Source organism: Stegodyphus dumicola, chromosome 7 (assembly GCF_044657685.1).
Source record: "Stegodyphus dumicola isolate Sdum_Otavi_A_Nest chromosome 7, ASM4465768v1".
Classification (NCBI taxonomy): Eukaryota; Metazoa; Arthropoda; class Arachnida; order Araneae; family Eresidae; genus Stegodyphus; species Stegodyphus dumicola.
In genome coordinates, this window is record NC_140774.1 from 68,306,387 (window position 1) to 68,333,729 (window position 27,343).

The 27,343-nt window shown below is 33.4% G+C and overlaps 1 protein-coding gene across 6 annotated transcripts in view; it reads right to left on the bottom strand.

Moving 5' to 3' along the window:
* The window catches only part of LOC118204846 (transmembrane protein 120A-like), a 107,271-nt gene that overhangs the window by 39,403 nt on the left and 40,525 nt on the right, over positions 1-27,343 (bottom strand). For all 6 annotated transcript variants that reach the window (XR_015042108.1, XM_085820404.1, XM_085820402.1 and 3 more), the window contains 3 exons: positions 16,757-16,816; positions 12,268-12,360; positions 12,071-12,160 (listed from right to left, as the gene is read on the bottom strand). Coding sequence is in view for 5 of the 6 variants with exons in the window: in XM_085820404.1 (XP_085676530.1) it covers positions 12,071-12,160; positions 12,268-12,360; positions 16,757-16,816 (243 nt within the window). In the remaining variant the exon portion in view is untranslated. The remainder of the gene's footprint in view (positions 1-12,070; positions 12,161-12,267; positions 12,361-16,756; positions 16,817-27,343) is intronic.

Sequence of the window (27,343 nt, forward strand, 5' to 3'; positions counted from 1 at the left end):
ATGCATAGGCATTTCATCACATGTTCCTTTTGCTATTCATGTGTTTTGTGATGCATCTGAACATGCCTATGGTGCAGTTCTGTACATTGTTACCTTTAAAGATGACTAATTGAATGTGAATTTAGTGTGTAATCGCAACAAACTAGCTCCTATGAAGAAAGTTACCTTACCTCGTTTGGAGCTCTTGACAGCCCTGATGGAAGCACGATTGTTGCAATATTTCTGTGCTGAAACAAACATCTGTTCGTCAAATGCAACACTATGGAGTGATTCTCAAATTGTCTTCGGGTGGATACACAGTGACCCCAACAAGTGGAAAACTTTTGTTAGTAACAGAAATTATTTCCTATACTAATCCTTCACAATGGAGACATTGCCCTGGCAAACACAATCCAGCTGACAAACTTTCTCGAGGTGTTTCACCATCAACACTAAAAAACCTGGATATTTGGTGGAACGGCCCTCCATGGTTAGTCAAATCTCCAGAATATTGGCCTCATTCTGATACTATTTCTAAAGATTAAAGTCATAACTTAGAAGCAAAAAAGTTCAGACTCTTCACATCGTATCTACTCAACCAATCATAAAGGCTAGAAACTACAGTTCTTACTTTAAATTGTTACGTGTAACATCTTGGATTCTTCGCTTTATTCACAACTGTAGGAAACATGAAAAGTTAGTGGGTGAGTTACATGCCACAGAACTAAATCAAACTCATATTTATTGGATACAGACCATTCAGAAAGAATCCTTTTCTTCAGAATATGAAGCTCTGTTGACAGGAAAATCACTCCCTAAAAAATCAAGGATTAAAAAAATTAACCCTTTTTTCAAGAATAATGTTGGTGATCTTCTTGGTGGTCGACTACAATTTTCTGATTTATCTCATGCAGAAAAACATCCCATATTATTGGAAGGTTCTCATCATTTTACAAGCGTACTGATACGGCAAACACATTTAAGAATGCATCATCTCGGTGTTCGGATTGTGCTTTCTCAGCTTCGTTCAGAATATTGGATATTAAGAGCAAGGCAAGCCATTAAAAAGGTGATAAAGACTTGCCTTCCATGTAAAGTATTGAAACAAAAGAGAAGTGAACAGATAGAAGCTCCATTACCAGCTGAGCGAACTCAAAAGTCTTTTCCTTTCGAAACTACCGGAATTGATTTTGCTGGACCACTCTACGTAAAAAATAACTCCATTACAAAAGCTTACATTTTCATCTCTACATGTGCTAGAACTCGAGCTATCCACTTAGAATTAGTTTCCGATCTGCGTACTGACGTCTTCCTACTTACATTACAATGTTTTATCTAGACGTTCACTTCCTCATACGACGTACACTGATAATGCCACAACTTTCTGCACTGCAGACAAAGAGCTGAAATTATTCTGGGATACTATATCCTCTGCCAAGACACAACAGTTTTATGCCCACCACAACATCAAATGGAAATTCATCACCCCACGAACAGTTTGGTGGGGAGGATGATGGAAAAGACTGACAGGCTCAATTAAGCGATGCCTTCGGAAAGCATTAGGTAAGGCTCTTTTGGATGACGCTGGTTTGATCACTGTATTATGTGATATTGAAACCGCTCTTAACAGTAGACCAACTGTCCAGGAATACGGAACAAAAGATGACTCTGAGGAAGCTTTAACATCCATGCAATTCCTCATAGGAAAGAAATTAACTACTTCCAGCCCCACAAATCCTTAAACAAATTTAAATCGTATGTGGAAGACTCGTCAACATTTGATGGACTCCTTTTGGAAAAGATGGCAAAAGGAATATCTGATGGACATGCGTACATTTCATCAAGTGCGGAATCCATCTAATACAAATAAAATCCAGAAAGGGGACATTGCCTACTACAAGAAGATGTTAGACCTCGCCACACCTGGAAAAAGGCCCGTGTTGAGGAGCTAATCGTTGGCCGTGACAAGAAAGTCCGTACTTGTGTTCTGCGCACCAATTGACATACCATTACCCGACTTGTGCAGCTAGTCATCCCCCTGGAGGTTGACCAGGGTGGGGAGGATGTTGCGGCAAAGCCAGCGAACTATTAAAAATAACATTACTCTTTTGTGAATGGCATAACTTACGTTTTTGCATTTATAAAATGTTTTTGCTTGTTCTATACTTTAATTTTTTTGTTAGGAAATAAATAAACATAAAATACAATCTCCTAATATCCAGTTATGGGTTTAATGTCACCATCTCCCGCACAGACTTTCTTTCCCTCTTTCATTCAATGGGTCTGAGTTAGACAATGTTCAATTTGTAACATGATGGATAACCAGATTCAGCAGCTCATATTTTGTTTCTATACTGGAACAATATCAGCAGCTTTCTGGATAGGGTCTTCTAGAAAGGGTGTTGGCACTTCTGTGTGAAAATCCTTTATGATGAGGATAGTGACGTCAAATTTCTGGAGTCTCTTTATCCATATGGCTATTTCGCCTTCACTATTCTTGAAATTTAGAGCCAGGCCAATGATACATGATCTGTGTGGAATAAGAATTTTCTGCCATGGAGATAATGGTAGAAATGATCTACAGCTTTAACAACAGAATACTGTAGAGTAATTTCTTTCCAGTTTAGACAGAAACTTGCTCCAGTATGATACAACACATTCTTGACCATTTATTTCTATGGACAAAACAGTTCAAACACTCTCATTGCTTGTATCTGTGCCAAGAATAAATCGAGTTGAGAATATGTCAGGAATGTCTCCGATGTTAAAGCGTCCTTCAGTTTGTTAAATGCATCCTCATATTCTTTTGTCCATAAGAACTTCTGCTTGCTCATTGTCAGTTTTTGAAGGGGTCTTGCAATGGAAAAAAAGTTCTTCTGCTACAGTAGGTGCAAAGCCTTAGGAAACTTCTCAGCTGATGAACATTTTCGGGGTGTCTCAAATCTTTAACGACTGACTAATTCTCTGGATTCATACACACACCTTCAGCAGAGATAACATGTAAGAGGTAAGTCACTTCCTATCTGAACAACTTACTTTTGAAAGGACATAACTTTAGATCAACTTACTTCAATTTCCGAAGCACCTTTCTAGTATTTTCTAAATGTTCTTCAAAACGTTTCCTGATGATGATGTCATCCACGTATATCAGACAGGTCTCGTAGGAAAGACCTCTCAGCACGTCTCTGTGAGATGTTCAAATATTGCTGGCACATTACATAATCCAAGCAACATCAACTTGAACTGCCAAAGTCCTTGCCTTGTAGAAAATGCCATATTTTCTCACTCATCAAGGTGTATCTCTATCTGCCTATATTCTATCTTTAAATCAAGCATTGAAAATCACTTGCATCCAGAAAATGTGTTCAGAATGTCGTCAGTTCTACAAAGAAGGTAGCTGTCTTTCTTTGTGATTTCATTCAACTAGCAATAGTCAATGCAAAATCTAGCTGAACTGCCTTTCATGACGCTACCTGGAAAACCGAAAAAAGTCAGGGAATTTGAAAATTGACCAAAATAGTCAGGGAATTTAAATATTTTAGTCAAAATCTGGAAAAGTCAGGGGATGTCATACAGTGATCCTCCAAAAAGCGAGTTTTGCACCAATGTTGGAAGAGATGGCTTTATTGGCGAATTATGTATCAAATGAGCGTCATTTGGGCAGCTGGCATAGAGCCAATTTTCGCAGCTCCAATCAGATTGTCTTTTAGAAAGGCAAAGCAAGTTTGGTTTCCAGCAACCTCTAGAATCCTAAGACTCGCATGTGCAGGTTATGCAGAACTAAAGAAAATACCTTCCCATTTTCATATACAACAAAATTGGTTTAATCCTAATATACGGTACTATGGAGGCTAGAACAGCCCCCATGTACTCTGTTCTAATGTTAGAATGTCTATGTAAAGAAAGAAAGGTTCCATAGACATAATGTAAATCAGTTTTGCTAGAGTGCTGCTAGAAAGCGGAGGGGAAAACTTGCCAAGGGATTTGGCGACGGAACCTGACGTCGAGAATTTCCCCCTCCACGATGTGTATAGGAAATTGTGGAGCCTGTGTTAAGAAACGTTCTTTGACTTTAGCGATAACTTAAACTCGGATTTTCGTACTTTTTTTGCTCAAAATATCTAATCTATTAATTAATTTACACGCGCAAAATTTTAAAGTTTAAGAAAATTTAAAACGATATTCGCTTTATGTACTCTTGATAAACTTGACCTTCGAACTTCACGAGCTTCGGCGACAGATATTTCGTGCACGCAGCTGTTTCCCTCTACGTTGGGACGAAGCCATTCCTGTTTTTTTTTTTTGTTTTGTTTTGTTTTTAATCAAGCTTAGAAGTTTTTTTATCTTAATAAATATTTTTTTATTCTAACCTCCATGTACGGTACACATGGGATTTGGCGACATTATGATGAACAGTAACAACAGTTACCTCTTTCTGTCTCTTAGTCTCTGTTGACCAAGGTGTTGGGTAGTACCAACCAGTCATTTTGGTGTTAGCGGCAGTTTTCAAAATTGTACAAAGGCTGTAGCGAAGACTAGGATTTTATCGCAAAGTCTTTCACACTTTTTTTTTTAATTTTGCAGTAAAATAAAAAAATAGTAATCAGTCATCTAGGCTAACATTTAATATTCGCCAAAATAGCATTGATTATTGTAATTCAATTTTTAAGTAATTAACTTCATTTTAATGTTATTTATATAATTTAATATTGTTCTTTCCTCTAAATTTATTTATTATTATTTAATAATACTTTCAAATTTCAAGCAAATTTCTCTGGCATAATTCTGAAACTACATCTAGCAGTATGATGACATACTATCACGAAATTTAATGCACATATTTTTGTTTATGTATGCTGCTAAATAAATATAAAATACCCAAATTTATTTAAAAATATCATTAAATATATTTTCTTTCTTTCGTTTAGCAGCAAATTGTTTGAAAAAACATAAAACTCATAAAAAAAACTCATTTTTTAATCCAGACTGGGCAGATTCTAATCTCAATCTTCAGTGGAGAAAACAACACCTAATAGTAATGCTTTCAGGATTACATATATATATAATAAGTCATATGCAATTGGCAAATTTTTGTGTTTTCAAGTGGTACCATAATTAATTTACCTCTCCGGGCAGCCAACGAGCACTATGTGGGTAGATTGGAATTTTCTCAAAACACACCTGGAAAAGTCGGGGAATTTCATCCTCCTCTTTAAGTGACAACCCTGTCTTTCTGATCAGGATGATGAGAGAGGTCCAAGAACTTGCTGAAGGCTCGGTGACATCGCCTTCTATTGATAATTTATTGAAAATAAATCTTTACAATTCGGGGAGGCGCCTGGCAACAAAATTTCAGACTTGCAGAGATCGCACCAAGCTACAAAATGTCTAGCATCAGTCCCAGACAAGATACATGGAAATTTATTTATTGGAGACACAGATAAGCTTGAAGCATGTGCAGGAAATATTCGTAAGTATTAAAAAAAAGAAAAAGAGAAGAAGAAAAATTTCAAATTTTAATGACTGCCCCCCAAAATTTATTTTTTATTTTAATGCTCTCACTGAGTTTACCAGTCTGCTGTTACACTCACTCCTGCTAAACCCGTTTTTTCATCTTTTTAGCTTTATTACTTTTTTCTGGTCTATTATTAACATTTTGTGCATTAACTTTATTTATTAAATATCATGTTCTTTACATTTATGCCACATAAAGTTCAATTCAACATCAAAATCACAAAATATTTTTAAAAAAAAGCATATCTTTAGAATATTTGATAGACAGACTCCTGCATTGGAGATAAAAATGTTTTATTCCATAGTGTTGCCACTGCTGGCTTTCTAATTGTTAAGTTTGCTAAACGAAAATTCATTAAAATTTTACAAAATAGGAAATATAAAATTGAAAATTTGGACATCCAGGTGTGCATGTTCAGGTGGAGAGCTAAATCATTCAAAATTTGATGGGTCTAGGTATTGTTTTTACACAATGCAATTAACATACACGCTTTTGCAAAAAAAACTAAACGACTTCGAACGTGGTCGCATTGTAAGGTTGCGTGAAGCAGTGGTCATATCGAGCAATAGGCCGCCACCTGCAATGTATAGACACTGCTGTGCTGAGATGTTGGCAGCAATGGTTGCTACAAGGAAATTTGTGATGAAATGAAGGCTCTGGAACGCCAAGGATCACAAATGCGAGACAAGATAGGATGATTATTCGTCAGGCCCGAACCGCTCCAACAGTATCACTGGCGACTATTAAATGCACTACAGCCACGTCTATACCTCTACGTGGTACTATTCACCATCTCACGGCACTTGTCCGAGGTTGGGTTATGCTCACAGAGGCCTTTAAGACATTTGCCTTTGACCCCACAACATCGCCGGAGTCATCTGGAGTGGTGTTGCAGCCAATCATCAAGGCTGCCATGAGACTGGCATCGTATAGTGTTCAGCGATGAATCCTGCTTCACTCTTGAAGCAGATGATGAACGTGTTCATGTCTGGAGAGGACGGGGCCAGCAATCCCAATCAGTCTTTGTTTTACAAAGGCATACAGCCATAACCCCTGGTGTGATGGTGCGAGGTTTCTACCCCTGGTGTGATGGTGCAAGGTGCTATTTTTCTAAAGAACAGGTCATTTTTAGTCATCCTCCATACATCTTTAACAGCTTAACAATTTGTTGATACCTTCCTGTGGCCGGTTGCATTACTCTTCATGGCACGTCATCCTGGGGCCATTTTCCAACAAGATAATGCCAGGCCACATACTGCTTTCATATCTCTGGACTGTCTCTTCACAATTGGTACTCTTTCTTGGCTAGCAAGATCACCAGACCTTTCACCAATCGAGCATGTCTGGGACATAGTAAGCCACCAGATTCGGGCAGCACAAAATATCGCAGATCTGGAGCAACAACTGATGAATGCCTGGAAGAATGTTTCGCAGGATGACACTAGGAACCTCTACAACTCCTTACTTCAATGAATTCAAGCATGTATTGCCGTCAGGGGCGGTTCGACCAACTACTAATTTGAACACTCAATAGGTGATTGTGAGCTGTGAACAGGTATTATGACCTTGATTTTTAATCATTTTAAGATTTGTGTATGAGCTATTCAATTTCATCAAAAACAACCACTTCCTTCATGGTGCTTTGATTTTTTTTTTTCAAAAGAGTGTATACAAATTCAGATACTTCAATATTTAATTTCTTTGAAAATAATAATGGGCAATAATACTTGGTGGCAGTAATTTGAAAAGTCATACAGCCTTTTATAGTGAACAGTGCAAAATCCCATTTTGAGATCATGCGGGCTAATGCCCTTTTGAGCTAATAAAAAAGAATACTAATAAAATTCAAGTTTAAGTCTACCAGCGTGAGAAAGAAGCAAGACAGAATTTAGTGGAAGAACATGTCTTTACTCCCCAATGTCATGATACATCGCCAATAGGGTCTAGCAGACACTAGCTAAGCTTTAGGTCAGCGATTCTCAATTGGTGATATGCAAGAGAAAAATAGATGGTAAGCAAAGAAGCAAAGTATTTTAACTATTAAATTCAAAAATTAAATACCCCAACATTCTTTTAAGTTTTTTCTCTCATATTTGTAAATTTATGCGATCTGAGCTTTGTTCAAGTTCAATAGCTGCTTACAGATTGTAGTAAAATAATCTGTTTTTATTTTCACAAATGTTCTTTTAGCCATAGACACAATAAAATTCGTCAGAAATGATGTTTTAAAAGGAATAATACAAGTGAAAGTTGTGTTTAATAGGAAATAAAAATAAGTTCCTGTAAAAAGATAATAGTATCTCATTAATTCTTTTAGAGTCGATCGATTTATTAGCATGTGTACACTTTATGTTGCCACCATTTCCCGGCTCATATTGCTCTATTTTCAAAGATTTTTTTTTTTTTTTAACATCGATTTGATGTCTCTTAACAGCAGGTATTTTGTCTTCTTGTTGCTTTGTAATCCTTACTTTCCCAAGCCATTTGAGAATATTGTTGTTTGATTTTGAATAACTCGTAACATATTATGCATTTAAATATTTGTAAAAAACTAATAAAACAAACCTAGATTTTCAAAATGGAAAAATGGCTAGGATTGAATAAGTGGAAAAAAGATGATTTACAGCTGATGGAACCAGGACAGTCTACTACCAATAAGACTACTTACTGAATTGGATTTATTTGGAATAGAGATGAAATTGACCCTCAACCTCAATGTGTTGTTTGCAGTGAACTATTATTCAGTCGAAGTATGAAACCATCATTTCATAACAGTCATCTTGAATCTAAGCATGTCAATTTAAAGGATAAATCTGAAGAATATTTTAAGAGAAAATTATTGGAGTTAACAAATAGTAAACAAGTAATGAAAGGTTTTTGTTACTTCAAGTGAAAAAGCTTTGGAAGCTAATTACCTAGCAAGCCTAAGAATTGCCAAGACTGGGCAGTCTCACACTTTTGAAGAAAAAATTTTATTACCAGCAGCTAAAGATATTGTTTTAACGTTATTCAACAAAATTAAATTAGTAATATTCCATTATCAAATGATAGAGTTAAGTCGGGTAATTCATGAAATGGCAAATTCCATAACAGAGACACTTATTCAAAAAAAAAAAAAAATAAACATAGTGAGTATTTTGCAAAGCACTGTTATAACGAACTTTGTTCAATTATTAATTTACATATGCTTTAGAGAAGATAAATGAATTGCCAAAGAGTATTTATTTTGTAAGTCTCTTCATGGTAGAGATACTGCTAATAAATTTTCAAAGTAATTGACAATTTTACGTGTGATAATTAATTTCTTGGAATAAATGCATCACCGTATGCAGTGACGGAGTTTAGGCTTTAACAGGAAAGTATTCTGGTGTTATTTCTCAAATAAAGAAAGTCACAGCTGAAACTAAATTTACTCACTGCTCCATTCATTGTGAAGCTTTAGTAGCCAAAACAATCTCCGAAAACCTGAAATCATTTTGAATCAAGTTGTGAAAATTGTTAATTTTATTATAACCGAGCTCTAAATTTAAGAATATTCAAGATTTTATGCCAAGGGATGGGCAGTGAACATGAAAAGCTTCTGTTACATTCCGAAATCAGGTGGTCATCCAGAGGCAAAGTTTTAAATCATCTTTTTAAACTTCGATCATAAATTCAAATTTTCAGTGAATTATGGTTAGCGAGTTTAGCATATTTAGCTGATATTTTTGGAAAGTTAAATGAATTAAATTTAAGATTGAAGGGACACAGTATTAACTCATTTACCATTAGCGATAAAATAAATACAATGATAAAAACTCGAGCTAATAATAAAAAAAATTGGTTAATAATATTTTAAGCTTTTTTGCGGCTTTTAGAAAGTTTTCTAGAAGAAATAATTTGAAATTAAAAGAAGAATTAGCATCCGACATTAAAACTCATTGTTTTTTTTATTAATAAATAATTTCACAAAGTATTTTCTTGAGAATTATGAAAAAGAAAACTGGATTAGAAATCCATTTTGTTCAAATGTATCTGAAATTTTGTCTTGTGAAGAAAAAGAACAATTGGTAGAAATTCCGTGTGATCTAACTGAAGATTTAAAAAATAACACACTTGTTAACTTTTCGTTGAACCGGAAAAAAAAATTAAGGGCATTTCAAATAAAGCTATTAAAATTTTGCTACCATTCCGCACAACCTATTTGTGTACACAAGGATTTTCTTTCAGATTATATTTGAAAAATAAATACAGAACAAAATGAAAAGTGGATCCTAATTTATAGTTAACACTATGTAAAATATGACCAGACATAAAGACAATTTTCTCTCTTAAAAACAGGATCAAATTTCACACTTAATTTTAGAATTAAAGTATTATAAATTACATTTTGATAAATAAAATAGAAACCAATCTGTAATCTAATATTTTTAATGTGTGCATATTTAATACCAAAAGCCAATAGATTGTGCCAATGTCAAAATATATATTTTTTAATATTTCTATTGAGAAATTGAAAAATAATCATTGTGAAATGTAGTGGTGGTACTAAAGTTTTTCAGTTTTTGTTTAGATGGCATGCATTAGTGAAAATGTTGAGAACTGCTGCTTTATATGATAGCTGTGAATTTGAACATTTTCGGATAATGCAAAGAAAAAACAAAATTTTCCAGTTAATGGAATTTATGAAGAAATATGGATAAGTGGTAATAAACGAAGATGATATAACAATTCCCCTACCATCAATCAACAAATGGGCTGCAAAATCTGTAATATGGTTCTAAATACAGAAAATATTGCTACTGAAAGTGAAGGAAAAGGCTGTTGAGAAAGAAAAAATTTTCGTTGGCTATTTAGTGGAAATTCTCAACCCAGCAATTACAGGACTTGAATAATGAAACTTAGTCACTGAACAAAATGTTACCTCTATCTCCAGAACTAAACAGAAAGTGTTACCCCCCCCCCAAAAAAACAAAGCAAATTAAAGAACTTACATTGAAAGAAATGTTAACAATGCAAAAAAATGAACACCGAGCTTTTTTTTTTTTTTTTTTTTAATTTTTTTTTTAATTAACTTACTATACTTTTTTTACTATACTTTTTTTTAACTAAAAATTTGAAACATACTTGAACCGGATGATAACTGGGGATGAAAAGTGGATTACCTATGAAAACATCATAAGGAAAAGGCCATATTGTGAACCTGGAAAACCGAGCCTTCCACTTCTTAACCAAATTGACTCTGAATACGAGAATGTTTTGTATATGGAGAGACATTTGAGGACCAATACATTATGAGCTTTTAAAATCAAACAAAAAGCTCAATTCTGATAAGTATTGTCAGCAACTGGATAATTTAAAGACAGCAGTCCAAGAAAACAGGCCAATGATGTTTAATAGGAAGAACATCATACTACATAATGGCAAGCCACATGCTGCTTTGAGAACTCGTCAAAAAAATTGCAGAACCAGGCTGGGAAATTCTGTCGCATCCACCATATTCCCTGGACTTAACACCTTCTGACTATCACTTTTTTGTCCTTACAAATTTTTTTGAAGAGCAAAAAATTAAAAAATGAAGAAGATATCAAACAAGCACTGGTTCAATTTTCTGCATTAAAAGAAAGTTTTTCAAAAATGGGATATACAAATATCTCTCCTGCTGGCAAGAAGTCATTAATAATAATGGCAATTATATTATTTAATAAAGTTTATTTACAAGTAAGAAAAATTTGTATTTTGTTTTATTCCGAAAATTGGACACAACTTTTTGGTAGACCGAATATTTAAACTCTCTGACTTTTTAAGTTAATTTTTGAATTCCCTGACTTTCCCCGGGTTTTCAAGTTTTCCAGGTAGCGTGGCAACCCTGTGTTTGGTAATATTTTAATAACAGCACAGTACATTAGAATTATCTACTCATGAGAGAAAATGGTTTTGTAAGGACTTTTTAAGGGAAACTAGATAATATTTCCATTATGTATAAGGAAAATCTTATTTAACCTATTCAACCACTAGGAAAAGAACCAGTATAAACCTTTTCTATCTCATGTTTCTGACTACTTAGCTATAAATCAGCTTTTGCCTGAAGAAGCAGAGCTCAGCCATACAAAAAAAAAAAAAAAATAAATAAAAATTAAAAAAAAAAAACATTACTGATTACTATTAATTAATGTATTATTATAATCAGATTATTATTAATTAATGTTTAAAATCATAAAATTATAGTTGAACACTAAGTGATGCTTGTACGTACAAATAAATTATCATATCTACCTTCATTTTTGTTATAGTAAGCCTCTACTGATAAAATAGATTCATAAATTTTCTGAATCAGAAAAATATTTGCATAATACATAAATGCATTATTAAATTGAACCAGTGTATGCAAAATTTTATTGCTAGCTTCTTAAATTATATCATTTGTTGAAAAGGACAATCATAAAAGTTCATATTTAAAAGTATAAATAAATAAATAAAATTAAATTTAAAAAAAATTAATCATTTATGTCTTTCCCCTGAAAAATGTGACAGCCAATAATATATGAATTAATATATGGATTATTTCTGATCATAAATTAATATTGTTAAACTTACCTAGAACCATTAATCACTAATATACTTTCTCGTATAGTCAATGTGCAATAATACCACACTAACAGAAAATGCAGAATTGCATCAAGAACCCTGGGAAGAAAAAAAAAAAAAATGGATCTCAACAATATAAAAAAAGGTCAAAATTTAATAAAATTTTACTAAATAAAATGAGTTCCAAATATTATTCTAAAACATACCTATATGAAAAAAGGATGCTCTGGGCAGATAAAATTAATATAATAACTGTCACTGTTAACTTAAATCGTTCATATTCTTCTTTGTACTTCATGCTGCAAAATAAAATATTAAGCAAATAAATTAAGAAAAAATAAATACATACATAATAACCTATAACAGATCTTAACTTGATAGATTGGGCTTTTAATTACACTAACTTGTATTCAAGTTTATGACATAATTCTAAAAAATGGCATTAATCGGCAGCATGATAAAATGAGACAGAATTACTAAGCCTACTGATAGTTTTCTCTAAAATAATTAGTAATTAGACTGTTTTAAATATATATAGAATTTTTATGAATTCTGAAAATTACAATAAAACACAACATAAATACTTTGTTTGGATCTTTTATAATACAGCTTCAAAAAAGAATAGAAAGTATAATTAGATGATGCAATATTATTAATAAAATAATTTTAAAAAATAATAAAAAACTAATGTTGCAAAAATTGATTAGAAGATACACATATTTTCTAGTGTCTTCTTTAATTAATGGGAAAAAAATCTGTTTAGAAAAGTTAAGAAGAAATCATTATCATAATCACCAAGTAATCTAAGAAAAGGTAGCGGAGGAAGAAATCAGAGGTAGTAGTTTCATTCTATAATGAATAATTGATATTGTTGTGGTGAAATTTATTTTTTGTGTTATTTAACCTTTTTATTCTAGTGAAGTATGTTTCCACAAGTAGCTACAAGCAGTGGCGGCCCTGGAATGAACAGTAGTTCAGTTGAACCTCCTCCATAAAATAAAATAAAAAATATATAAAAAAAAGTATTAAAAGATGAAGATGTTGAAGAGTGTGAAAGGTAGTGTATTTGATGAAGCTGATGAAGAGCTTCAAAAATGACAGATGTTACATTCTGGAAAATCTGCAAAAACATGGCTGTCATAATATCAAAACAAAGCCTCCACATGTACACTGTGGGGAAAAAAAAAAAAAGAGAGAGAGAGAGAGAGGACAGTTCTATATCTTCTGTTCTACTGGGCTGATTGACGAAATTCAACTTGTGTTTTTCATCTTTCGAAAGCGTGACAGAGGATATGTATTAGATTTATACATATAGCATTGTTCGAACATAGATATTTTGACACAAAAATCGGACTTTTTCTGAAATGACATGCCAATTTTTTCTCATATTTCGATTCTATGACTCGAATTATGCCAAACTGCCAAGTTTTGTAAAAATCGCACGATTAGTTTTTAAAAAATTAACTCTTAAAAATTTTAGCTCCTCCATGTTAATTGAATTTGGTATATATTTATTAATTATTAATCTCTCTTTTTTATTAAACTTATTTGATTCAACTTTTTATATTTCGAAAATTAGGTTCATTCCAAGTAAAATTTGCCTATTTTTATGATTTATTTTAAAAATTTGTATTTTTAAATAATTTTTATTAATTTTTTGAAAAATATTTTGGATTAAAATCTATAAAATTTTTACCATCATTTTAACCCTTTGCGGCACAGTGTGCCCGATCTGGGTACACCTAAAAACTTCCTTCTGTATGCACAGAAAAATTGAATGAAAAAGGATTTGAAGGTTACTATAGGTTACTCTGAACCTTCTTTATTTATAGTAGATGGCAGCTCAACACAAACCAGTCCATATATTTTTGCCATGTTTAGTTTTTTAAGACAATCATTTTTCAAAAAAATCTTCCAGATTTTTTTTTAGGGTACAAAAGGAATTGTTTGAAAGGAAATTTCTATTTAATTTTTTTGGCTGTATGCTAATCTCCTTATTCTATATTAGTTTTAAATTTTTACCTTGAAATCTTGCCTAAAATCGAACAGCGAAACGAGGTGTTCTCAGACTGGGCTCACTGCGAGTCTAGGTCACTGAGAGGCAGCTGTATCTTTGTTTCTCTGTAGCTTATTAACATAGAAAGGTGGGTCCACATCTGTGTTTCATTTCCTGTTTTTCTCTTTCTTCTCAGGTTTGGTTATCAATTACAAAATTGTTGGGCTGATTTTCTGAAGGTCCGGGATAATTTTATCTATTAGCTGTTTGGTTTTTCACTAGAGTAGTTCTCTTTTGCTGTGGTTCAAAGAAGTTTTCTTAGCACTACGTTTAATAGTTTTGAGTTGCAGAAATTTATATTTTTATTTTATACAGTCAAAAGTCGTTAATTCGGACACCCATAATCCGGACCTCAAAGCTAAAATCTTTCTGCGCATGCGCCGCGTGGACGTATGCGCATAGGCGTTTTACGCGTGCACGCAAGACATTTACGACTGCGCATATGCGTTTGCGCAAGCGCAGAATACGTTTTCGCGTGAGCGTTTAATGTATAACAGACAGTACAAGCTAAAATTATCTAATTATCTATTTCAGTTAATGTTGATGATTGCGTTGTTCCTTAATCTTCGAATTGGATCCGGCTTATTATTTTTTGCAGACTGTAAGAGCAATTTTATAAAAGTACGCTTAAACTTTCGATTATGTCAAATAGAATTTCCGATGCTGGAGCTCCCAAAGGATCTAGAAAACGAAAGTATGTTTCGATGTCCATCAAACAAAAAACGAACTGCTACAAAAAAATGGATAAAGCCATATCCTTTGTTTATCTAACCGTTCCGAAATCTGTTTATCAATTTCACGCTGCTCTGCGCGGGGGAGACGTCGCGGCAGCAATAAACTGGAAGTTGATCTGTCAGCACTATCGATATCTTCAGGGCAGATGTTTTTATTTTATTCGGCTTATAATTCCTTACTAAATGTAGTATTTAATCTCGACTATATGTAGTATTTAATCTCGATGTACTCCGTCTTTGATATGATTTAAATGAAATCCCTCGTCATTATAAATATCACGAATACAAATCAAATAGTTTTCTGGTTGCAATTTTCTAATTTCGGCTATGCGTAAGGTATGCTTTACGCATGCGCGTGTTAAAAGAAATGTTTAATAAAGTAAACAAATAAATATTAAGCTTCTTTTTTTGTAAATTTTGATACCTTTTAGATCATAATTGCTCGTTATTTTATAAATTACGGTTTCATATTTTTAATTTTATAATTTCTGCATGCTATCTTACCAGATTTAAACTGATGATCTATAATCCGGAAAAATCGATAATCTGGAATCGCCGAAGTCCCGACGAGTCCAGATTAAAGACTTTTGACTGTAGTTTATAATTTCAAATTGTAGATATAATATTAGTTTATTTTTTTTCAGATTTTTAATTATTTTCCAAACACATCGGAGAGGGCTAAAGTGCTACACGAATTGCTTTCAGATAGTGAATCTGATACAGATCCCAGCACATGTGAAAAACATGCAATATTGGGTTGTACTATTTCAAAGGTGGTGTCACTTTCTTCGAAAAGTACCATGATGAAAAAATAGAATAAAGTGTAAATATGAAATGTAAATATTATATACTTAATTTACTTTTTTTTTTCCATTCATAAGCATGTAATCATCAGATAACCAAAAATGAGCTTTTTTGGGGGGTAGAGTAGTAGATCTTCCCGTGGCACACCCTGGGTAATGCTAAATCTGCTATGGTATTCAGAATCTAGTGTTTTTAAATAGTACGCAAAATCTCTTATTCTTTTATGCGCTTCCCAGCAATGCTCATTTCAGCATTCTTTTCGAAGCTCTATTCAATCAGAGTGCCCGAAGCGGGCACACTGATTGCTTCGGGCACACCCACAGAATTAAAACAATAAGTGCTATCTTTACAAAATTTTACTTGTGTACTCCTCTAGGCCTAATTAAACTGCCTACCTCATTTTTTTTATCGAAATTCCAGCTTTAAAAGGTAGCATGATGGAAAGGGTTAACATAGATGTATTTCTACGCATACCTGCAAAAAATTACAGTTTTTTTATTCAAAATTTTGGAAGATATACATGAATTTATATATTGTCGCAATTTGAAATTTGGCATATTTGTTGAAAGCAATACCACCAAATGTAGTTTAGGCCCTTTGCTACAATTATTTGAAAGTAGGAAAGATGGGACTTTTTCCCACTCATGCACAATATAAAAAGGGAAAGTAAAATATATTAAGAATATTATATATTAAGAAGTTAAGCGATATATTAACAAGTTCGCCAAGTGAATTATTCTTGATGCAAAATGGGAAAAAAAAAAAAAAAAAAGAGCTGCAAGATAAATTTTGGAATTTCTCATAAAATTTCGCACCAAGGTTCCAGGTAGCATGGTCCTCCAAATGTTCTCGAATAGCTTACTAGATTTTGAAAACGGTGTCAAGTTAACTAATAATTTAATAGTAGAATTAAATAGTTAAACCTTGCTTGTATCTTGTGAAACTTATAGTCCATTCAACAATAAACAATTTAAAACTTTAATTTATCTTCGTTTCATTCTTAAGAAACAAAACTCTTGCTTTACATATTAATATTATCTAATGAAAAGCATGAATATAAATGATTTATATATGAATATATAAAAAATAATTTAAACTCACCTATCTTCTTTGTTTACAATAGTCACATTTACACTTCCAAGAATAATTTTTAAATAAAGTCTGTAACAAAATGTGCATCAGATTACTTTTTAGATCAAAAATATATTCAATAAAATAAAAAAAATACAAAAATCAGAGGTACACCAACATAAATCTGAAATTATACATAAATAATTAACAAAATTATGAAAAGTATATCAAGTATCCATATCTGATATATTGGATATTCTAGATGTTAACAGTTAAAATTCTGAGCATTCAGGGCATTTTCATGTGACTATAAGAGACTCTTACTGAATTACATCATTGATGTTTAGTTTGCAACTTCTTATAATGTGCCTTTAATTTATGCACAACTAATAAACTCCCCAAATGTACATGTGATAGGAAATCTATTAGGAATCTATTAGGAGAAACACTAGTTTTCTAGAAGATGGTAATAGCACTGATAGATTAATTGATGATAACAGATCTGCATAGCCTGACAAAGAAAACACATCAGAGTGTATAGAGTATGATTAAAATTGGCAGACAGAGAAAGCAAATATAAACAAATAGTTTTAATTTCAAAAAGAAAATGCATTACGGTTATCAAATATACAAGGTGATCAGTAGGAATTAGAACCAGTTCTTGCACCAATACAAGAAGCACCCTCTTGAGGTGTAGATGAAATCAGTATGACAACTAGATGACTATATGATTTCAGTTATTTCTCATAGTTCCTTCTGCAACTGAGGTTGGAGCAAATTAAGCAAATGATGACATAACTACCAACCATGAAATATGTAAAACTGGAGTTTCTAGGAGGTTTTTTTCACTATGTAGCAATGCCATTTTAAAAGAACTTCAACCTGATTTAAATTTATTTTATAATGCATGATTCAACTTACTGAATATATAATGTAAAATATATTTATATTTAATTATTCTAAATTTTTTGTTCTTTGGCTAATTTCATTTTGTAATTTTCTTATACTTTTATTGCAGCGCTTGAACATACTTCTCCACAAAAAAATTAAGTACCTTTAAGGACCGTCAATGAATAAAAATAAGGACCTTAGAGAAAGAGATTTGCATATAAATAAAGACGATGCTAATTTGGTGCAACTGAAATAGAATTCTTCAAACAAAGCTCTATAGTTTACAAATAAATGACAATTACAGGCATTTTTAAGCTTATTAAATTTTTATAAGTTTTTCCCCCAATGATGCAATTTTATAGAGCCATTATATAGCTTGTTGGGGAAAAAATGCTCCATGGAAATGGACTGCTCAGCATTAAAAAGCATATGAAGCCATAAAAAATCTTTTATTTTCAGAAAGTGCATTAATAACTTTTGGCAAAAAATTGCTTATAATGTTTACTTATGAAGTTTCACCATAAGGAGCAAGTTCTATCATTAGACACAAACTTTCTGAGAGTCATGAAGTTCCAGTTGCTTTTGCATACTGAATTCTAACTTTCACAGGAAGAAATTATGGACAAATTGATAAGGAAACATTAAGTATTATAGCAAATGTTAAGAAATTCTATCATAAATTCACAATTGTGATCTCATCAAATCATAAATCTCATCAGCGACTTTTTTCTAAGTTGAAACCTATACCAGATATCATATCCCTGCATATGTTAAGCTGGACAATGTTCCTGAATGCTTATAATTTTATTAAGCTGATTAGGTATGAAAATTCAAAATATGAACACGTTCACTAGATTGCCAAACAACTATCATTCATATTTTGAAATTCCACCACCTCTTTAAATTATATTTTAAGATCTTGAAGATCCTTCAGTATACATTAATGAAACAGGAAACGCAGCACTGCAAAGTTATATACATATCTTGTGCAGTGAACATGAAATTAAAGGGATGACCCAAAGAAAATGATTCTTTAGAATTCTGGACAATACTATACAAAGCATAGATAAACATTTATCTGCTGCAGGAAACAAATTCACTATTCCATCTTTTCTTCAGTCTCACATTTTGAGGGAATTGCACTTAGTTCATCCAAGCATAGAACTTATTAAATACACTTGCATGTTCTTATTATGTATGATGGTCAAACATGGATTTCGACATTGCAAATACAGTTAAAAGTTGTACATGCCATAAACTAGACAAAATCCACCGAGAGCTTCAATTCATCCTTGGGAATTAGCAAGTTATCCACACTCTCTTTTGCATCTTAATTTCGCAGGACCATTTCATGATCAAAATTACTACAGGCTTCCTCTATTGAAGAAAAATCATTGATACATAATGCTAGTAGCTTGACTTCCTTCCTCTCATTTTTATTACCTGAGCACAGCTTCACTTAAAATCATTTGCATATCTGCAGCTGAAAAAGAAGGTTCAATATTTAAACCTTAGAAACTAGTCCTGTAAATTTATGAAAATCATACTGATTCTTTTTATCTTAACAACTTCAATAATCATTATTCAGCTTGTCATTTTAACTCGGAAGGATTACCTACAATAAGACATCAATCGTAAATAAAACCACTATGTATTAATTTTTTATTACAATCTCATATATAAGAAAAGTTGAATAAAAATTATCTAAAAAATTTGATTATTACACATTAATGCATTTTTAGCAAGTCATAATTTACTCTGTAATGTTTGCAAATTATTCAAATTTTGTAAGCTACTTATGCATATTTTTCTGAATGTCGGAATATGAGTATTTTGTTATGATTATTTCATTTTTTGCAAAGAGAGTTGTTTCTGAACTATGAAATGTTCATGACTAAATAAGGAAGAAAAAAAAATCTGAAAATTATTTGCATTAACTCAGATCATATTACAGTCAAAAGTCTTTCATCCGGACTCGTTGGGACTTCGGCGATTCCGGATTATCGGTTTTTCCGGCTTATAGATCCCCAGTTTAAACCTGGTAAGATGGCATGCAGAAATTATAAAATTAAAAATATGAAACCGTAATTTATAAAATAACGAGCAATTATGATCTAAAGGGTATCAAAATTTACAAAAAAAAAAAAGCTTAATATTTATTTGTTTACATTATTAAAGATTTCTTCTAACGCGCGCATGCGTAAAGCATACATTACGCATAGTCAAAATTAGAAAATTGCAACCAGACAACTATTTGATGTGTATTCGTGATATTTATAATGATGAGGAATTTGATTTAAATCATATCAAAGACAGAGTACATCGAGATGAAATACTACATTTACTAAGGACTTATAAGTCGAATAAAATAAAAACATCTGCTCCGAAAATAAGGATAGTGCTGAGAGATCAACTTCCAGTTCATTGTGCGCCACGACGTTTGCCCCCCCCTCCCGCAGAGCAGCGTGAAATTGATAAACAGACTTCGGAATGGTTAGAGAAACAAAGAATATGCCTTTAGCCATTTTTTGCAGCAATTCCACTTTTTGTTTAATGGACATCGAAACATGCTTTCACTTTGTAGATCCTTTGGCAGCTCAAGAATCGGAAATTCTTTTTGACATAATCGAAAGTTCATGCTTACTTTTATAAAACTGCTCTAACAGTCTGCAAAAAATAATAAAACGGATCCAATTAGAAGATTAAGGAACAATGCAATCTGCAACATTAACTGAAATAGATAATTAGATAATTTTAGATTGGCTTATACCATCCGTTATATGTTAAACACGCATGCGCAAACGTATTATGCGCGTGCGTAAACGCATATGTGTTGGCTTTAGTTTTCCACATGCAAATTTTGATCGAAGGTCGATCGGCGGTAAGCTAACGTGGTTGCCGCTGATTGGCCGATGACGTCAAGATCGGCGGGTTGGCCGAGTAGAATATATATGTATGCCGGTATCGGCGAAATTTTTTTGTTCATGTTCTCTTGTGTGATTATCAGTTAGCATTATGCTAGTTTGCTTTCAAATGATTTTAAATGTAAAGGCTACAGTGTTAGCTCTTTTATTTTATTTACGGAATAAAGCATGAATTTTATTTAGTTTAGTCTTAGCTTTATTGAAGGAAAGCAAAATATGCTTTGCCTTTATCACCACTGCCAACAGGGTTATGGGCCCAGCGCCAACAGCTAATCAGTCATCCACTTCAACTCAGCATTGAAGGTGATGTAGGTGAAGAGGGCCATTATCCACGAAAAGAAGCTGACCTGTCTTAAAAGTTTGTTCAAGTCGTAGTGCTCACACTTAATTGAAGATGTCATTACTACCTGAAGGTTTTGAGTTGTTAAACCATGACAACTGGGATCGATGGAAAGTCGACATGAAAATGCTGTTACTGGATAGAAATTGTTGGAGCTTCATAGAGGACAAAGAAGAAGAATTAGATAAAAGTGCAACAAGGTGTGAAAAGCAGGAGTTCACACTGAGAGAAAACAGAGCCTTCACTACATTATATTACGGAATTAAAGCTGAGTTCAGGCCGCTGATACAAGAATGTTCAAGTGGTAAAGAAGCGTGGGAAGTTCTACAGAAGCAATTCGAATTCAAAACAAGAGCAAGGATAATTCAGTTACTGGATGAATTTTTTAGTATTAGATATACGCCAAATGAAGAAATAGGATTATTCATCACAAGGATAAGAATGACTGCAAAGAAGTTGGCTGAAGCTGGTCACAACTTGGCAGATCTTTTTAAAGGATTTCAGGCAATAAGGAGATTACCCCAGGAATACTCCGGCATTGTACAGTTGATATATAGGTGGAAGGACGAAGATTTTACGCTGGAAAGAATTGCTGAAGAATTGGTAAGGGAAGAAAGCCGACTTCGCCAGGTAATTGCTGATTTAGAAGACAGCAAGGTAAGCGTGTTTAATACTATTAATTTAAACGCAGGGAAAAATAAAGTTGAAAATAAAACTAAACCTAAGAAAAAATGGGGAATATGAGAATAGGACCTTGTTTCAGATGTCATAAATTTGGGCACTTAATTGCTCAATGTAAAGAAAATGTAAGTAAAAATCAGAAGTTTAAAATAGATAATAAAAATGGACAGTTTAAAGATAAAGAATTAATGTTAGTAGAAAATTATGTAACAACTACAGATAAAGGAGGTAACGCAGATAAATTTAATTGGGTCGTAGATACTGCAGCTACAACTCATTTCTGTAATAATAGAAATTTAATGACAAATTTCGAAGAAATAAACGATATACGTATGTCTTTAGCTGTAGGAAATTGTGAAAGTAAAGTACTAGGAAAGGGTACTGTCAAATTTGCAGTAAAAGTAGGCAATCGAATAAATTGGATTGAGTTAGATAATGTGTTATATAATCCAAATCTAAGAAGAAATTTATTATCGGGAGCAAGGTTAGAAAAGGCTGGTGCTCATTTTGTGATTTCAAAAGGGAAGATGTGGATATACTTTAATAATTGGGATAGATTATGCTACGCTAAACGATATGACAGACTTTATCACGCAAAACCATTTAGATATGCAACAGGTAAAAAGGGAAGCTGGTTACGGTACAGAAATTGGAAAGTTAAATAAAGTAGACGATGCAATGCTATGGCATCGGAGATTTAGCCACGCAAATTTTGATTATATTAAGAAAACTAGTAAGAATCAAAGCGTGAAAGGGTTACCAGAAATTGAAAAACCAATAGAGAGGTGTAAATCGTGTATTATTGCTAAGTCTAGTAGAATAACTTTTAAATCTGTTCTGAAGAGATCGGATAAACCATTGCAGTTGGTTTATTTAGACATTTGTGGCCCACTACCAGTTCTATCTAAGGGTGACAGTAAATATTTTCTTGCTAGTGTAGATGATTAGTAACAGTAGATTAGTAACAGTGTATTGTATGAAAAATAAAAACGAATCGTTCTACAACTTTAAGAATTATCATAGGCAAATGGAAAGACTGACGAATAGAAAATTAATAAGTATACGCACCGATAATGGTGGGGAATTCTGTAACAGGAATTCAAAGGGTACTTAGCCGAAAATGGAATTAGTGTTGAATGCACGAACGCGTACACCCCAGAAGAGAATGGTGTGTGTGAACGTTTTAACCGAACGGCATTAGACGCAGTTAAAGCTATGCTTAATGATGGTAAAATGGGAAAAGAATGGTGGGCAGAAGCTCTTGGCTGTTTCGTACATACGTGGAACAGAGTATGTCGTAAAAGCAACCGAACCCCTTATGAAATGTTCCTAAATAGAAAACCCAGTGTTGTTTATTTTAAAGTATTTGGTTGTAAAGCCTATGTTGGCATGCCAAAACAGATTAGGAATAAATTAGAAATAAGGTGCAAAGAAGGAATCATGGTAGGATATGCGAAGGAAACTAGGGGTTATAGGATATGGCTGCCAGAAGAACGCAAATTAATAGAAACCCGTAATGTGAAGTTCGATGAAAAACTGTATGCAGCAAATGGCATCCTGGAACAGAAATCAAAACCTAAATTTAAAAGACTAGAGGAATCTGAGCTATTAGCAGAATCAGATGAAGAACAGGAAATTTCTAGAGAAGAAATAAAGTTGTCAGATGACAAATCTACTCCAAAAGAAGTATCAGACTTAAACTGGCAAAGAAAAGCAGTTAAAAGGCCAGATGGACCACGTACAGACATATATTATTATGTAGAGGGAACAGACACCCGTTTTAGATCCTATAATGATATTGAAAAGTATTGTGAGGCAAGAAATATTAAATATGAAAAAGATAAGTTCGATTTTAGTGGAAAAAATGAATACTCGGGGAAAGTTAATTTCGTAGAACAGGAGACTAGCTCTGTGTCTGAAGAGGCAAATTCCGTAGAAATAGTTATCCCACAAAATTTTAAAAAAGCACGAAAATCAGTAAATGCCGAATAATGGGATAAGGCAATGAAAGAAGAAATTGACACAATAAAGAAAAGAAAGGTTTGGGAATTAGTCGAAAAGCCAGAAAATAAAACTATAATAGGAAACAAATGGGTCTATACGCTAAAAAGAAATGAAAAGAATCAAGTGGTAAGATACAAAGCACGCTTAGTAGCACAGGGATTCAGGCAGAAAAGAGGTGAAGATTTTGATGACGTTTACAGTCCTGTAGTAAATTTTTCAATCATAAGAATATTTTTCACTATACTGGTATGTTTATATAAATGGACTAATTGTCAGTTAGATGTAAAGAACGCATATTTATATGCAAACCTAAATGAGAAAATATATATGACCCAACCAGAGGGATTTATCGAAGAGAAAAATAAAGTGTGTTTATTACACAAGGCCATTTACGGTCTACATCAAAGCGGCTGTGAATGGTTTTGTGAATTTGAAAGTACTTTAGAAAATCTACATTTTAAGAAAATACAATGGTGTAATTGTGTTTATAAGGGTTCAAATGTAATTCTCTTGTTATATGTAGATGATATTGTGATTTTTAGTAAAGATCAATATAGTATAGATAAAGTAATTTCACAACTGAGTAAGTTTTTTTATCTTAAAGTATTAGGCAAAACTAAAACGTTACTTGGAATTGAATTCTTAGAGAATGAGAATGGGGTTTTTATACATCAGCAGAAATATATCGAAGAAATTTTTGAAAAATTTAAACATTTCCAGATACCAATAACTTCACTTCCCATAGCTAAGGGCACTATTCTTACAAAATTAGATTGTCCATCTACAAGTGCAGAAGTTGCGGAAATGCATACATTACCCTTTAGAAATCTGTTAGGATGTTTAGTTTTTGTAGCTAACAGGACAAGGCCTGATATTACATATGCAGTGAATATCTTATCACAATTTCAGGAGAATCCTGGAATTAGGCATTGGGTAGCATTGTTGAAATTGCTTGGTTATCTCAATAGTACTAAATTATATAAGTTAAACTTATCGAAGATTAAACATCTAAATTTATATTGTTATTCAGATGCTGATTATGCAAGTAATAGAGATGACCGTGTGTCCATGGGAGGATTTATATTATATTTAGATGAAGTACCGGTAATCTGGAAATCTGTTAAACAAAAATGTGTAAGTTTATCAACTATGGAAGCGGAGTATATCGCCTTATCTGAAGCAGCAAAGGAATTAATGTGGACGAAAAATGTCTTAGAAGATGAAATTTTAAAGTTTAATTTAAGAGAGTATAAACTATTTTGTGATAACAAGTCTGCCATTGATTTTTCTAGATCGCCAATAGAAAATCACCGAACTAAGCACATAGACGTAAAATATCACTTTGTTAGAAGACTAGTAAATGATGGAGTGTATGACCTTGAATTTATCACCAGTAAATTAAATACTGCCGACTTATTTACAAAAGCAGCGACTGCTGTTAATTTAAGAAAGTTTTATTTAGATGTTTTCAGTGTTTAAAGACAATAAGTGTTTTCGTATAATAGAATTGAACTATGAACTTCTGTGAAAGTTTTGTTTTTGTCTTTGCATGGGGAAAAGAGGGCCTTTTGTTGGCTTTAGTTTTCCACATGCAAATTTTGATCGGAGGTTGATTGGCGGTAAGCTAACGTGGTTGCCGCTGATTGGCCGATGATGTCAAGATCGGCGAGTTGGCCGAGTAGAATACATATGTACGCCGGTATCGGCGAAATTTTTTTGTTCATGTTCTCTTGTGTGATTATGAGTTAGCATTATGCTAGTTTGCTTTCAATCAAATGATTTTAAATGTAAAGGCTACAGTGTTAGCTCTTTTATTTTATTTACGGAATAAAGCATGAATTTTATTTAGTTTAGTCTTAGCTTTATTTAAGGAAAGCAATATATGCTTTGCCTTTTTCACCACTGCCAACAATATGCACATGGGTATTATGTGCATGCGTAAATGTGTTGGAAAATATGACCTATTGTAACCCTTTTTCTGCATCATCTCTCCTCCTTGAAATAATTGTAACTTTTACATAAGGTTTAGTTCCTATTTTAAAGGGATATAGCAATTACGTCGTTTTTCACTGCCACTGTTTTTATTAAGAACGGACTGTTCAAGCCTAATTAAGATGCAAAAACAAAACTTGATGTTACGCCATCGGGCAAGCTGAGTCGTGCCGATCGCTGATTGGTTGCCATGAGATGACGTCATGTTTATTTCACGACATCGGGAAAGCTGAGTCATGCCGATAGCTGATTGGTTGCCGCGAGATGACGTCATGTCTACTTCAGGTATAAGTGCACGATGATTTACAAGTTGAATATATTGACAAAAACTTAACAGCAAGTTCTTTGACAAAGGTTTGAATTGCAGTAAAGGAAACTTTAATGCTGTACTGAACTATGTCTGCATTCCTGAGGACTACAATATCAGGCCTTTCACGGCTCACAGAATGAGGGATCACAATTTTGTCACTTAGCCCACTCGTTTTTAAATACGTAAATAACACATTTTTATGTGTACATTACTTCACTTTCATTTGTTTATTGCATGTTCAACACTGTATCCTATGCACATTTCATGTATTTTCATTTCTTTTGCATCTTCATAACTCCATACACGTGATTATTACTCTTGTCTCAGGGGTGAGAGTTAAGTTACTTTGATGATTGGACTTTGTCACTATGGCCGATGGGCCCTTTTTTCCTTACCCACTCCGATATCCCGGCTGGGAACTAGCTGATAGTTGACATTCTGATTATCCTTAGGGAATTAGATCAATAAAGCTTATTAAAGCCCAACTGGGCTAAGATAAGCATAAGCAATTAGCATTTAAGCATTTAAGGCTTATTCCTTCTGGTTCCTGTTTCATTGCTCCGTGGTGAGCCTTTCCAGCCCCCATAGGAAGACGATGTTGCGATGCGTGCCATCCAGCGATTAGCGCCGTGATTCTGGTCCAAAGATGACGAATCTGAAAAGCGGCTACGATGTGAGCGACTGCCAGGGGCGTAGCTAGAGGGGGGCAAGGGGGCATCTGTCCCCGGGCGCAGAATCCAAGGGGCGCCAAACTGATATTACGACATTTTAGAATTAAATGTTTTCCATCCTTGGCAACCAGTAGGGGGGCGAAATCTTCAGTTGTCCCTGGGTGCTGAAAACCATCCAATAAATAAAGCATGACTCTGGCGACTGCCGTGGGCGGCATCCTGTTTCTACGGTTCGGCGGCAATAGATTCCAACCTGTGATTTCCGGTGAGCAACTGCCATGGGCGGCATCCTGTTTCATGAAGGCGGCATCAATAAAAGGTTTTTTTTAAAAAAAAAAGACTAGCGGCGATGTTTTTCCAAGCTGTTATTTCTCGTGTGTAACTACAGTGAGCGGCTTTCTACGGTTTAAGTGCACTCAAGGATTTAGTTTAATTTTTCAGGTGCCTTCCTGATCACAAAGCATGGACTTATTACTGATAGTGAAGTGAGTTTCATAATAACCTCATAGTTTCTGTTCTGTGATATGTTTTTCGCATATTGAACGCCAGAATTCAAAGATCAGGTAAAATATTTACTGTATTATTAAAAGTGTCATATTCAAAAGTACTGTAGAATGAAAGGTAATCTTTCTAGATCACCCTCGCTTGATTCTTCTGTTTCCTCAGCTGTATCTAGTAGTAATAAAAACATCCCCCAAATGTAAGAATAAACCCAAATTATGTAAAGGTAAAAATAATTCCCATGCTCAGTCCCTTTTTATAGCTCAAGCTAATGTTAACAACTTGGAGGAAAATGATGATAGT